Genomic DNA, 12924 nt, shown 5'->3' on the forward strand with positions numbered 1-12924 from the left:
TATGTGCCTGAAGGCCGCAAGTTCGAACGTGACTAACGGGGTTACGTTCAGAACGATCCTTAGAGTCTTTTGCAGCAAGCTTGGCACCATCTTCTTTGCTATTGTCATCGGCGCGAATCAGAACATATTCTAGCTGACTAAACTATTCGCTCCAACACTAGTCTTCAAACGTCTCTTCTTACTTGTTGCAGTGCGTTGCGAGACTCCTTCTCAGGTTAAAAAGCCTAACGTTGTTCTTCCCCTCTTCCGACACTACGAGCCTCCTATTCGTGAAATGCGCTACGATAGGTTCTGCGAGATCTGCTGCATGGTCTTGATGTACCTATTCGTCTTAGATTCTCCTGTTGGATTAATTCTCTGGCTTTGGATGCGGGAAGGGATTCAGTATGGATGGCTAGGTTATCAGGTATCGTTTATCGCGTTCGCGACAGCACACTTAGGCAGCTGGGGGCCTGATTGCACTTTAGTCATCCACAGGCCAAGTGCTTGGATACTACTTGGCGTGGCGTGCGGCTGATTGGAAACCTTGGCATCGCCTCCCTCTCTATGTAGGGGTTGTCGTCACCATGCACACGTCGAATGTCATGCATTTGCATGACTCTACTGGCACTCGGCGTGCACCTCTAGTAGCGAGATAGAGTGCACTATGCTGTAAGAGGAGAATTCGAGATCGCTATGCACCTTGGGGCAATCATGCCGGAATCTGAGCCGGAATCCCATGTCCTGAATCTCGAGTCAGGGATCTCGAATGCTGAACCTTGACTTTCAAGTCTCGACCTTGCTATCCGTCTTGGCATGCCTGTCTGTCTCAGGGGCTGGGAACCGCTGGAACACCTTGACTCGTAAAATAGGGTCTCCTGCAAATGACAGCAGCTAGGCACACTAGCGAGCATCGCGATACACTATAATTGGGCGCGCTTGCGTGCTCCGGGTAGAGCAGCTTCAAGCTAGGATAGCGTAGCCCAGGAACTCAATTCCCCCGCCGTCGAATCGGCTTTCGCGCCCAGCCAAAGGTACGGCCGCTGCCTACACCTACTGTTGGAGAAGCGAAACACTAGGTAATTAGTAGGTCTTGCATGGAATGCAGCCACTACGGCCTGGGAAAGCGGGTACTACGACCGGAAGGCGACGCTCTCTGAATGGGTCAATTTTCGGTACCACCAATGTACATATGTAGTAGGTGGCTGCTAGTAATGCGTACCTAAGTAGTTCCTACGGAGCCTACAAATATCCACTCGTTACCACCTCTTTGGGTGGAAATGGCTCGTTGATGGACACCTGATCGAAACCCAAACTGGCTCCATCTGTCATGGCGATTGACCAGACCAGTGCTATCGTACGTTTAATTCAATCATGCCATAGGTATCGAGCGCACACACATTTCTATTTCTAATGCTGTCAAGGTCATTGAGTGGTGCTTGTATGTGACGAGTATCATTCTCGCCGGTTGTCGGTTTGGGGTGCACATTCGAAACAAGACAACGTCTATGGTTGTAGCCGATCTGTGGCTCGTCCTCGCCGTCTTGAACTGCACTGCCTTGATTGCTTGCGACACTGCAACATACAAAGTAAATGAGATGAATAACTTCATCTCACCGTCGGAATATGTTCGCAAAGTGCGTGTGCTACTACCCCTGATTCAATCCTAGAACACACAAAGTGCTAAAGCTACGTACAGCTCCGATACGCCACAATGTACTTGTTTGATGGCGGGCTCTTCATTCCCAAGTTTAGCATGCTGGCGTTCTATATACGTATCATTCCGGCGACGTCACCCAAGATGCGCAAAGGGCTGTGGGCAGTGGTATTTTTTGTGACAGCATCAGCCATCGCGGCCTATGTCGCCATTACCTTTTGGTGTGGCACTGATTTGGCCATCAACTGGTCCGACAAGCCGGGAGCTTGCTCTGCTTTTAGCGCAAAGCCACTGGGCCAGCTGACGTGGTCCCTTAATATCATTTCCGAGATTTTCAGTAAGTATACACTTGGACATTTTGTAATTCACACTGATGTTCGATAACAGTATTCCTCTTACCGCTCCCGATTATCCGGAGCCTGAACTTCAGATATCGACGCGAGAAGGCAGGTTTGCTTTGCATGTTTATGCTTGGTAGCTTGACTATCACGTCTAGCATTGTGCGCTTTGCCGTACAGGATCTTGTCGTGAATAATCTGCCCATGTGTAAGTGATGCAAGTTTTCATATTGCAGAACCTTGAAAACTAATTCTCCTGGTTTTACAAAGACATTCTCGCTATGGCCGAATATACCATCTCCATCATGATCATCTCGTGTCTCTCTCTCCGTCCTCTTCTTCGTAAAATTCACCGCATTGCCACCGACAGCGGCCAAGGCAGTTCGCGAACGCCACCCTTCTCTCGCTCAGCCAAATTCTTCCATCGTAGTAACGCGGAACACCACGGTGGTATCACTAGTGGTCAACTCTCCTCGACCTGGCGAAAGAGCCGGCCTAAAGGCCCGGTGTATATCGAAGGTGCGATAGCCGAGAACGGCTATGGGAGCCAAGTGGAATTGACGGAATTACAAACAGAGCGAATATATAAAGCTGGAGAGGTTATTGCAACAAGTGAAAGAGATAATCTTAGTGTCAGTGACAACGAGAGGAGTAGCGTCAAAGGTAAGAAGCAACCGAGTCTAGATCCTTGAATGTTACAGTCTTGGTAATACATAACCCTACTGCTAATTGCTGAGTTCTTTCATTATTAAAATAATGAAAAAGGAACTTTCGAGATTAATACCCGGGCTTATTCAACTCAGAGGTTTGATTATATTCTTACTAAGTGATTGTGATGCCTAAAAACACCTTTGGAGATGAACCCAAAAGGAAGTCAGCCATAGTCTTTCATATTTGTTGATAGATTAATGCCTATGGACTCGAATATCCGTGCCTGCATCCGTTGTGAATATTGTATGCACTATATGAAAGGGTACTTTGGCGCACCAGCGTGAGCAAGAATTTGGGCGTTGGACAGATTTCGGCCAAGAGCGAGGTCTCCAAAGGGTGGTATATAGTTGTGCCTAAGTGGTAATCTTGAGTCGTCAAACAGCATGTCTTCTCCCTCATTAAAGAAGAATTTCTGGGAAGCCCACCACGAATCGTCAGCGTGGATGAAGACAAGCATTGACAAATATTGCAACAAGTGTCCTGTGATAAGCTCGATTTGTACCGTCATTAAACCGGCCTAGAAGACGCATTGGAGGTTGTCGTGAACAATTCAGACTTTCTAGATATCCTAATATCAAACATAGTTGTTGTTACCTCTATTAAAGTTTCAGGAGTTCTTCACAAGTTGATTCCTAATCCATTCCCGTGTTTCTATCGCGCTCAGTATTATGCTCGGTCACACTTCCACATAATACGGACCGTGACCAAGGAAGGATGAGGGGAGTGAGAGAAGTACCGCTATCAGCACCTCATGAGCAGTGGATTAGGCATCAGCTCGAGCTGAAACTCATGCAGCTTGTGGCGTCCAGCTATGAGCAGACATTCGTCAGATCCCTAGATCCGGCTAGCTCTCATCAGGATCTATTGCGCCACTTCAGATAAGAATCGCGTCGCAAACATATCGCTCGTCTTGACACTACGTGACGGTATAAATAGGTGGAGCTGAGGATAGCTGCGCGTTATTTGCTTTTTTGTTATTTGCTTTTTTGTTATTTGCTGTACTTTGTGGTTCTGATCAATCACGGGCTTCTTCTTCCATACAAATGCATGTTTGAAGACTGAAGCCGGCGTGAATTTTAAGACCTAAAAACTAACTTCCTTCTGGAAATCAGTTTGTTGGCCACAGTCACAAGTATATCACGTTTAGTATCCTTGTCCTTACCCTCCCCTTCCCTTGGTGCCGTCTCGAAAGTGTTCCAAACCTCAATATACTTATGATCGCTGTCCTTGGTGGTATAGATTGCATGAAACGCTTCTGCCATGCGATCACGCGTTTTCATAGCTTCAAAATCCTCCAACGTAACACCCTTGCCCTGCTGGTTGGTCGCATCGCGATGATAGACCGAAAACTGTACGCAATATAGTACCAGAGCAGCCAAACCTGCCGCCAACGCTGTCGCGACGCTCGAGCCGCTGACCAAGCTGCACTTCTCGAATGGCACATTGCCAGGTCGGTCTTTAATGACCCGGTCGCCAGGGAAGATGAAGTCGACATGCGAGGCCCGAGTCCAGCGCCAGGCGGTGCCCCATGCTGTCGCGGCACCAATCTTGAAGCGTGTTGGGTTAGCAGCTGGGTGGCTCCCATCGGCATCGGTAGCTTGGTCGTTAGCAGAGCAGAAGAGGAGGATGTTCTTCTTAGCCGCTTCATCCAGAGCAAATTCGAGCTTCTTGATATCGGCTTCATTGTCAACCGTTTTCTCAATGGTCCACGACATGGAGATAATGTCTACGCCTCGGTCGATAGCTGCGCGCACGGCCTTTGGGAGCAGACCTAGTTAATTGGTGCAATGCAATATCATCACAGGCGTGAAACATACCTTTTCGGCGCTCTTAGCTGTGATTTGCCTTTTCCCTTTCTCTTTTGCGCTATACTCATCGAGCCGAAGAACGTAAAGCTGAACCTTGGGACAAACTCTGCAGATCAGGCTCGCCATGACGGTGCCATGAAAGCCGCTAGTTGCCCAGTATGGCGCGTTAAGATTATTTTGGTTGCGGAAGCTGCGGCCTCCAATTACTTTGTCGGCCACAGATTGTTCGTTGATGTCTAATCCATCGTCGATGAGAGCTACCATAATTGGCCTCGGCTCAACGCTATTCAACCGTGAAGTATCCAGATCGACGTTCTGAATGAAGGTTGCGAACTCATCCATACACGTTAGCCACTTGTGTTGGTCCTTATGTTGCTCCTGCGCTGCCGTCAGTCCTTCTCCCAATTCCGTTTTCTTCAAAGGCAATGCATCTCGCTGGACTTTGATCATCGGTGGGAGTGATTCCTGATTCTTGGAATCTTTGGATCGCTTGCTTTCAATGCTTTCAATGAGTAGGCTTCTGTTGTACTTCAGTCTAGCGCAAAATGCATCCAAGTTTCGTTTCTCTCTCGCTCGTGTCTCCAAACCCTGCATAATAGTCAGCGTTTGAGCCTTTCTAGACTCGAAACATGCGCACCTGAGTAGCATAAAGCACAACTGTGTCAAGCTTTTTGAGTTGATTGAGGCCCTCTGACTCACTCCAGCTGCGCAGGATAGCATTGTTTCCGCCCCAGTAGAGGTTGACTTGACTGACACTCGGGGCAGCTTTGGCTATGACCTCAGAGCTGAGATCGGTCTTCTGCCAATCCCAAACCTTGAGTACCTCGATTCCCTGAAGAGCTTTTTCAATGGTCTCATCGCTGTGAGACGGCTCTTCGCTATCGTCAATGTACAGATTGAAGATTCGCTTCACACCCTTGCTACGAAGCCAGTCGAAAATAACCATGTAGTCATCCCGACCTTTGCCTGTATCCTTGGCAGTAGGCCTTGAGAGAAATTTGGAAACCGCTGCTGCAGGTTTGTCTACCCGAATGTTTGGGAGCAACACGTATTTTAAAGTGTCTTCAAAGTTAACATAACTCATCTTCTGTAACCTCTGCAATGAAACCAGAGGTGGGCCATCGGCCAATGACCAGTATAATTCCTTTTCTGTCGCACCTTTAGTCTCTTCTAGTATTTTCCCCTGCCTATGGACTTACCTTGGACTGGTCCGTAGAGAAATGAAACAATGCTTTCATGATCTTCCTGAGTTCCCATGTAATACAGCTTCAAGAAGTCTCGAATTGCATTCGCTGTTGCCTCTGTGACCACTTCTTTATGCTTCGATGTCTTGTTAGTGCCTGTGGCTGGCCCCTTGGACAGAGCAGGCGACATCGCCACAGATAATTTCCCGCCTAGCTTAGATTCATCCATATGGGCAATTCTTGCGGCGGTCGTGTCGAACCGTGTAGGCTGGCGCTGAATTCCTCGCATTGGAAGATCCTGCTGCTCGACTGTTGGGTCCTTGTGTCTGCCCTGTGCCTGTTCCTTGGAGCGATTGAGCTGGTACGTCGGGACTGGGCGGACCTGATCTGGGGCTTTTGGCACTTGCTGCCCTCCGGGTACGATTTTAGAACTTTCCTTCGCGTTCCAGCTACTGGTTACTGTCTTGTCGCTCCCTCTATTACCGCTGCGTTCTTCTCTCATGTCTTTAGGCCCAGCTTCAGCCTTCCTCGCTGCTTGTCTCGTCTTCTCGTGGTATCGATACACTGAGAGTCGACACGGATCGACGTCGGCGCCCACGTTGACGTTCAGAGCAGCGTCGCAAGCGGTCACTAGTGCTCGCACGACGTCCATTTGCGATTCTGTGCAGCGGTCCCACTCAACAGCAATGTGAAGCGGGGTTTTGAATTCGTTGTTCTGGGCCTCCAGCGTCTTAGGATTGCGTACTCGCTTGATGAGCTTGAGGGCAATTCTGCGCGCATATTTGTGCTTGCTCAGCATGGCTTTGTGAAGGCAATTGTTATTCTTTGAGTCCAGAAGCGCCAGAACGACATCGATATTCCCCTTGGCGTTATAGGCATCACACATGTACTCCACGAGTTTAGTGATGCCGCCTATGATGGCCGCCTGCAGCGGCGTGGTGCCAGCACCGTCCGTCTCTTCCATGAGGTGACAATGCTGCTTGATCACATGTTCCACGAGCGGCTTCAGCGCACTCGCGCTGTCCTTTCCTGCCTCTACAATCATGTGCAAGAGATTCCTCGGATTGTGATCGTTTGTCCTTTGGTCAAGGTAGTCGTATTCATCTGGCTTGCTGGTGATGGTTTTGATGTTCAGCTGGCCCTCCCTGAAGCCGGCGATGATGCGCTCGAATTGAACTTTGATGTCTTGTTCATGGTCTTCTTCATCCTCACTTCCCGACTCACTGGAGTCCCCTTCCTTGTCAGTTTCGCTTTCGGCAGCCTTATCAGTGTCATGTTCCTCCGCTATCTCCAACTCATCGGGGTCTTGTAGGCGTGTGCTTTCCATGACGGGCAGGATGCAGCCTGGTATGAACAAAGTTTTGCTATCCGAATGGCAAGCAGATAGATGGGTGGGAGATGGGTGCACGCATACATTAGATTGCGCACGGCAGAGCTTGGCTCTATGCAGGCAGCAGGCGAAACTACTGCCAAAATTGTGCTTACGCTTTAGCGGCGGGGCAATTCTCGAAATGGGGAATAGCCGGCGTGACAAGATTCATGACTGAGAAATGGCCCCCACACCGCACAGCTTCCTTTGTAAGTATAGTTGTATTGCCACTAATGGGTATATCTAGAAAACCGTTTGAATTCTTTCTCAAGGGAGCCTTGGCCTTCAAAAGCATCTTGACGCGATTATGGCAGAAGTTTCCAACAACGACCTCGTGCAAACAGAAGAAGAGTACGAGAATGACGGCGACGGCGACGGCGACGACGACGATGATGACGTTTTTGATATCATGCTGAATCCTGGCGGCGATGAAGGCAGCTCATTTCGCACCAGAAACGACCCGTCAGCACCTTACCAGCGTGCCAACGTTACCGAGCGTAAAGGGGCACTGGACATCCGCTGCGCCTGTCTGGACGTAATTCACGGCCTCATGAGCCCCGATGCCGACGAATTTGCGACCATTATTGTTCTCAACTTTCGGTTCGACAGCCGCAAGACAGCAAGGCGCATTTTGGCCGTGAACATCACCCTCCAGTTTGCACCTGAGCAACCCGGTGACCCCGAGCCCGAAGTGTTTCAGATCACACCCTTCGATAGTATGGTCATGGTCCAGACGATGCAGACAGAAGAGAAGAAAATCATGGCCGGCGTCAATCTGGGGGCGCCTCCGCTTGCTGGTGTAGAGTTGGGGGTGGACTTGGGCTGGGAACGCAGCGTCAACCGAGAAACCACAGATGCGACAAGAGTGATCGGTTCAATTGATCTTTTAGGAAGGACTTATGGGAACGCTGACAGCGCATCTTGGTCACTTATTGAGAACAGTACTACCAAGACCGGCGTACCGTCAACGATGCGCACAGCAATCTTGTTGAAAAGGCAGGACGAGAAACCTTTTCGCTGCGATTTCAAGATAGAAGCCAAGGTTGATCCTAAGAGTTCTATAGAGAGGAGCTTTCAAAGGCTGTTTGGAGGACGACCCAAAGATGATCCTCTGCTCTTTGATCCACAGCTGCCTCCTACCAACAAATTACAGATGTATGATCTCACCGCACTTGGATCTGTGGACCTCGGCAGTCTCTCGGGCGTGACTTTCCAAACCGTCCTGGACTCTGCAGTAAAGCATATTTAGGATGGCTTGACACACAGATCAAACATAAATACTGAATATAAATTCACCATGATCACTCGCAACTAGGTTATCGTTTAAATCATGAGCATAACTAACATACTTCTTATTTTATTAATTGGTAATGGCACTGAAATGTTTTCACACAACACCTATCAGCAGCAGGTCCCATATACCATCTGTGTAATTAACAGTGACCGTGGACATTTGAAGACGGTAGTTCAAGCTTCATGCAATAAAAAGCAAGTCAGGGATCCGAAATCGGTGTATAGAGTACATATCGTACTGAAAGTGGGGGGGGGTGGGGGTGGGGGGGCGTTGTCAGGAGCCACAGCTTGGGGCATCAGCAGTAACCTAGTTGAGATGTGCCGGTACATTAGTCGAAAATTTCTTTGTATCACCTACTAGATAATGATTCTATGCCCACTTTACGCATTCGAAGTGGGCGTGGATGTTGAATTATCGATTACTTACATGACCACTTTCTCATACAATTTCGAATCCAAGATTATTACCTACAATATGCCCACGTATACCCGCAGCGCAATCCCCAGGATACGAGCACGTATTTCAGTTATCGGCCGAATTCGAAGTACCTGGAGGAGTGGGCTGTGGGTTCAGCTGGATCATGCATATGCATCACACGCTGCCGAGTTTCCGCCCCCGACGGACCCCACCTAGGCATGACTGGATGTAATCAAGACTCCGCCCATGTAAACGTGGCTGCACTGCATATTTTACGCATGATTGCTACCAAGTGACAAAATTTTGAGCCTGGAGGTCCACATCAGCCCTTCGCTTCGCGCTTCGCTGTTGCGATTTCCAGCATAATCACGCCTGTTGGACCGACTCTCATTCTGCGCGCGAAATCGGGATTGGGGAGAGAAGATGCCCAGCATCGCATCAGATGATGATAGCCATTCCTCGGCGGCAACATCATCATCATCATCATCATCATCATCATCATCATCATCAACAAGCGACGAGCATGATACGTCTCCTGCTGAAGACGTTGACCTCGCGCCAGGCACCGATGCCAACGGGCGGCGGAGCAGCATTGCAGATGTAATGGACCCAGTCGTCGCGGAGGAGGGAAGCAGCGGCGACTATGGGCTTCAGGGCAAGGAAGATTATATGTTTCCGGGATATTTCGAGTAGGTCAATCTGGGAAAGTGTGTGCATGATGGGCGCAAGTCCATGTTCTGACCAAGTAGCGTTGTAACCATCCATGGACTTCACGGCCACCGCGAGACAACTTGGCAAGCGCGTGACGAATCGAAGCGAGAGATGGTCCGTGGAATAGAGGACTGGAAGTACGAACTGTGCATCCGTTTGATGAATTATGGTTACGATGCTTTCAAGACGCTCTCGAAAGAGGTTATCACTAAAGAGGCATCAAAATTGCTGCGTGCGGTTGCAGAGGCAAGGCATGAGAAAGATGAGGTATATACCTTTTCTGAGAGGGAGAGGGAGAGGGACGCAGGTGCGCACTTATTGATCATCTCCTTATAGGATTCGTTCCGGCCGATAGTCTTCGTGTGCCATGATATCGGAGGCACGATTGTCAAACAAGTAACAAAAGGCCCTTCACATGGCAAGTGTCAGCCAAATGACTGCTTCTAGGCTTTGTATCAATCCGTCTTGGATCCGCAATATGCCGACATCGCAGAGTCGACCAAATGGATTGTATTTCAACCCTTTGTGGCCAATCGATTTCATGGTACTTGGCTAACTACCGCGACTTAGATATTCATCGGCTGCCCACACAGATGGCATAGCGTCTTGGACATGGAAGAGAAGATTGCGCGGCTTTTGTTCTCGGGTTCAAAATTACCCAAGGGAAATTCGCTGCTTCATGTCAAAAGCCTCGCAAGGGCCGTCATCGAATGCAACCTAGCCTTCGTGGAGTCCAAGATTCTTCTAAGCACAGATATCCTCAGCGTTGTATCTACTCTCACGGACCTTGGGGAATGCGTAAGATACAAGACTCACAGCATAGGTGAAATGACCTTGACCTAACTCTTTGCATCTTGTAGATTTTCAATGAATTTGATGCGACACTCCGGACTGGGTTTGTACATCAGCGCGAATTCCCCCAGCCCCATGCGGCTTTAGCATGCGCAGAGCAGATTTTGGAACTGAAATCAAATTTTGAAGCGTTCAAAGATGTTGTTAAGCTAGGTAAGGTGAATCAGCATTGCTTTTGTAAGGGGCCTTATGCCGGTGTTTGAACTGACATTCATCAGATCAGGGAGTGGTGGAGCGAGCAGAGGAGTCTTCATATATGAATGCCCTCGTGGCACAGGCGCCCCCAGTCCGACCAGTGCTTACCAATCAGCATCAGAGAAACCCTCTGGCCAATAATCAACAATACATTGACTGGCGGGAGAGTACTGGATCCAATGTTTTGATTGTCCATGGACAGGGCCCGAGGTCATGGCGGTCTGGATTGCTCTTCGAAGAGATGATACTGCATTCCAGGATTGATAGCCTGTGGAACTACTTCTCATTTGACGAGGGTGACGATCGTTACAAGGATACATGGGCATTCCTTTTGACCACAGCTGCACAGTGGGTAAGGTCCGACAAGGTTCTCAAGTCTGGCTTTGACTTTGAAAGCGACATGTCTCGCTTTCTAGCACAGCGCACTCTTAGTGAGAACGACTTGCTCTTGTCATTGAGCAGGATTCGATACTTCTACAGCAGTGGAGAAACGGTATTTGTGCTTGACAACCTGGACGAATGTTCAGACAAGCTCTCCTCGTTCTGGCGCTTGGCAGCCGAAATGACCGAATCACGGGAGAAGCGATGGAAATTCCTGATCATGACCAAGTCGACAGACTCGCTAGATGAGTGGCTAAAGGGCGCACCGACAATTGTACTCGAGGATGAATTTTCACCGGAAGATGTCGATGCCTGTGTCAGGGATGAGGTTGACTACAGGTTGCATCAGCTCGATGCCAGGTACGCATCAACACTACCAATTGGGAGATACCGAGACGAACTTTTGAGGAAATGTGGCAATGATATTGGTCTCACCCGGCTACTCGTGCAAGATGTGCAGAACAGCCCATCTTTGGATGCTCTCACTGATGCCCTGGAAAGGCTTCCGGAAGTGAATTTGGAATTTCTTTTCCGGAAGACTATGGATGCCATACCGGAAGCCAAGCGCAGTCTTGTAGCCAGGGCCATTACCTGGCTTGTATTTGCCTTTCGGCCTCTTAGTATGGGCGAACTGTGCTCAGTACTTGGCATGTCCGAACAAATCCAAGATGCAGATGGTGTAGGGGCAATGAATACGCTGATTGGCATCCCAATCTTTGATTTCTCCAACCCGCAGGAGATGCGCTTCCAACATGCAGGGCTGAAGAATCTGATTCTCCAGTGTGACAAGGAGGAGTGGTATTACGTCCAAGCGACTGCACACGAGATGATGGCAGAAGTCTGCCTTGGGTTCCTCGGCACCACTGGCGCGCAAGCTGCTTTGAACACACTATGCGAGGTTCGGCATGGCATTCTGTCGACACCACGCGTCCGACCGCGGGTGGATGTGGCCACTTACGCTGCGTGCTATTGGCATCGGCATTACTGTCTTGCATCCAACAAGAGTCGTTTGATAGGGCAGGTGGTTGAGTTTTTCAAGAGCAAGGCGGCTTTTGGGCGTTGGCAGATGGCACATTGGTTCATGTCGAACCCGTTTTCTCGGGCAGATCGCAGCTATCTCTGCCCGCTGCCGCTCGTGGCTTCCATGGGCCTTGAGGATGTATATGAGCGATGGATACAAGACAACAACATGTTGGCAGCCGAGCAAAAGCTGTGGCTTCCGTATGCTGTGGCTGAGGCGGCAAGAAACAGACATGGCAGTTTGGCGCTTCACTTGCTGCAGTCGGTGGCGCTGGACCAGGCAGCGGCCGAGTACGTGCTCGAAGCAGGCTGCTCGGGGGGAGACGAGCATGTGCTTGCGGAGGTCGTGTCGCACATTGGCAAGACGACAGTGCCCGGCTTTACATGGCCGGCTGTTGTGGTGCGGCGGGCGGCATGGAATGGCCATGCCAAGGTTGTGCAGGCTCTGATGGACGAGGGTGCCGACCTGAGCGGGCGCGAGGGAGCGCCGTTTGGGCAATGCGCGCTGTATCTGGCAGCACGCAACGGGCACGCTGGGGTGTTGAAGCTGCTGGCTCAGCACGATGCCAGCCTGGTGACGTCGCGCGACGAGCACAACGGCTCGGTGCTGAATGCGGCGGCGCAGCGGGGAAGTGCCGAGATGGTCCGGCTGCTGCTCGAGAAGGGGGCTCAGGCGAGCGCAGACGACAGCATAGCCCTCAGCAGTGCGTGCAGCGTCGGGGCGCAGGCCGCAGTGCGCCTGCTGCTGCAACACGGGGCGCAGACGGAGACGAGCCCCGACAACGGCGAGACGTGGCCGCCGCTGCACCTGGCGATCCACGAAGGGGCGTTGGGGTGCGTGCAGGAGCTGCTTGCAGCCAAGAGCGACGCGAACCACGAGTGCGCGGACGGCACGGCGCTGCACGTGGCGGTCAAGGCCCGGCGGCTCGACATGATGCAGCTGCTGGTCGAGCACGGCGCCGACGTCAACAGGCGGCACGACGAGCAGACGGCGACGGCGCTGCAGAC

At 50.5% G+C, this 12924-nt stretch overlaps 4 protein-coding genes across 4 annotated transcripts; 3 read left to right on the forward strand and 1 right to left on the reverse strand.

The window, feature by feature from the left end:
- Positions 1-1309: 1309 nt before the first annotated feature.
- COCMIDRAFT_31108 (uncharacterized protein) lies at positions 1310-2710 on the forward strand (the record flags this gene model as incomplete). Its single annotated transcript, XM_007695466.1, has 6 exons — positions 1310-1336; positions 1404-1616; positions 1679-1973; positions 2024-2182; positions 2245-2637; positions 2676-2710. The coding sequence occupies 6 exons, from the start codon at positions 1310-1312 to the stop codon at positions 2708-2710; spliced, it is 1122 nt and encodes a 373-aa protein (XP_007693656.1).
- A 1051-nt stretch (positions 2711-3761) lies between these two features.
- Positions 3762-7004, reverse strand: COCMIDRAFT_110460 (uncharacterized protein; the record flags this gene model as incomplete). The annotated part of the gene is made up of 4 exons (XM_007695467.1): positions 3762-4442; positions 4503-5081; positions 5131-5642; positions 5693-7004. 4 exons carry the CDS (start codon positions 7002-7004, stop codon positions 3762-3764), a joined length of 3084 nt encoding a protein of 1027 aa, XP_007693657.1.
- Positions 7005-7353: 349 nt separating this feature from the next.
- COCMIDRAFT_10164 (uncharacterized protein) lies at positions 7354-8295 on the forward strand (the record flags this gene model as incomplete). Its single annotated transcript, XM_007695468.1, has 1 exon — positions 7354-8295. The coding sequence occupies one exon, from the start codon at positions 7354-7356 to the stop codon at positions 8293-8295; it is 942 nt and encodes a 313-aa protein (XP_007693658.1).
- A 1212-nt stretch (positions 8296-9507) lies between these two features.
- COCMIDRAFT_43842 (uncharacterized protein) lies at positions 9508-9861 on the forward strand (the record flags this gene model as incomplete). The annotated part of the gene is made up of 2 exons (XM_007695469.1): positions 9508-9735; positions 9805-9861. Coding segments are annotated over 2 exons (285 nt in total), but the record flags the coding sequence as incomplete, so codon positions are not given.
- Positions 9862-12924: the final 3063 nt, after the last annotated feature.

Source organism: Bipolaris oryzae (genome assembly GCF_000523455.1).
Source record: "Bipolaris oryzae ATCC 44560 unplaced genomic scaffold scaffold_324, whole genome shotgun sequence".
Taxonomy (NCBI): domain Eukaryota; kingdom Fungi; phylum Ascomycota; class Dothideomycetes; order Pleosporales; family Pleosporaceae; genus Bipolaris; species Bipolaris oryzae.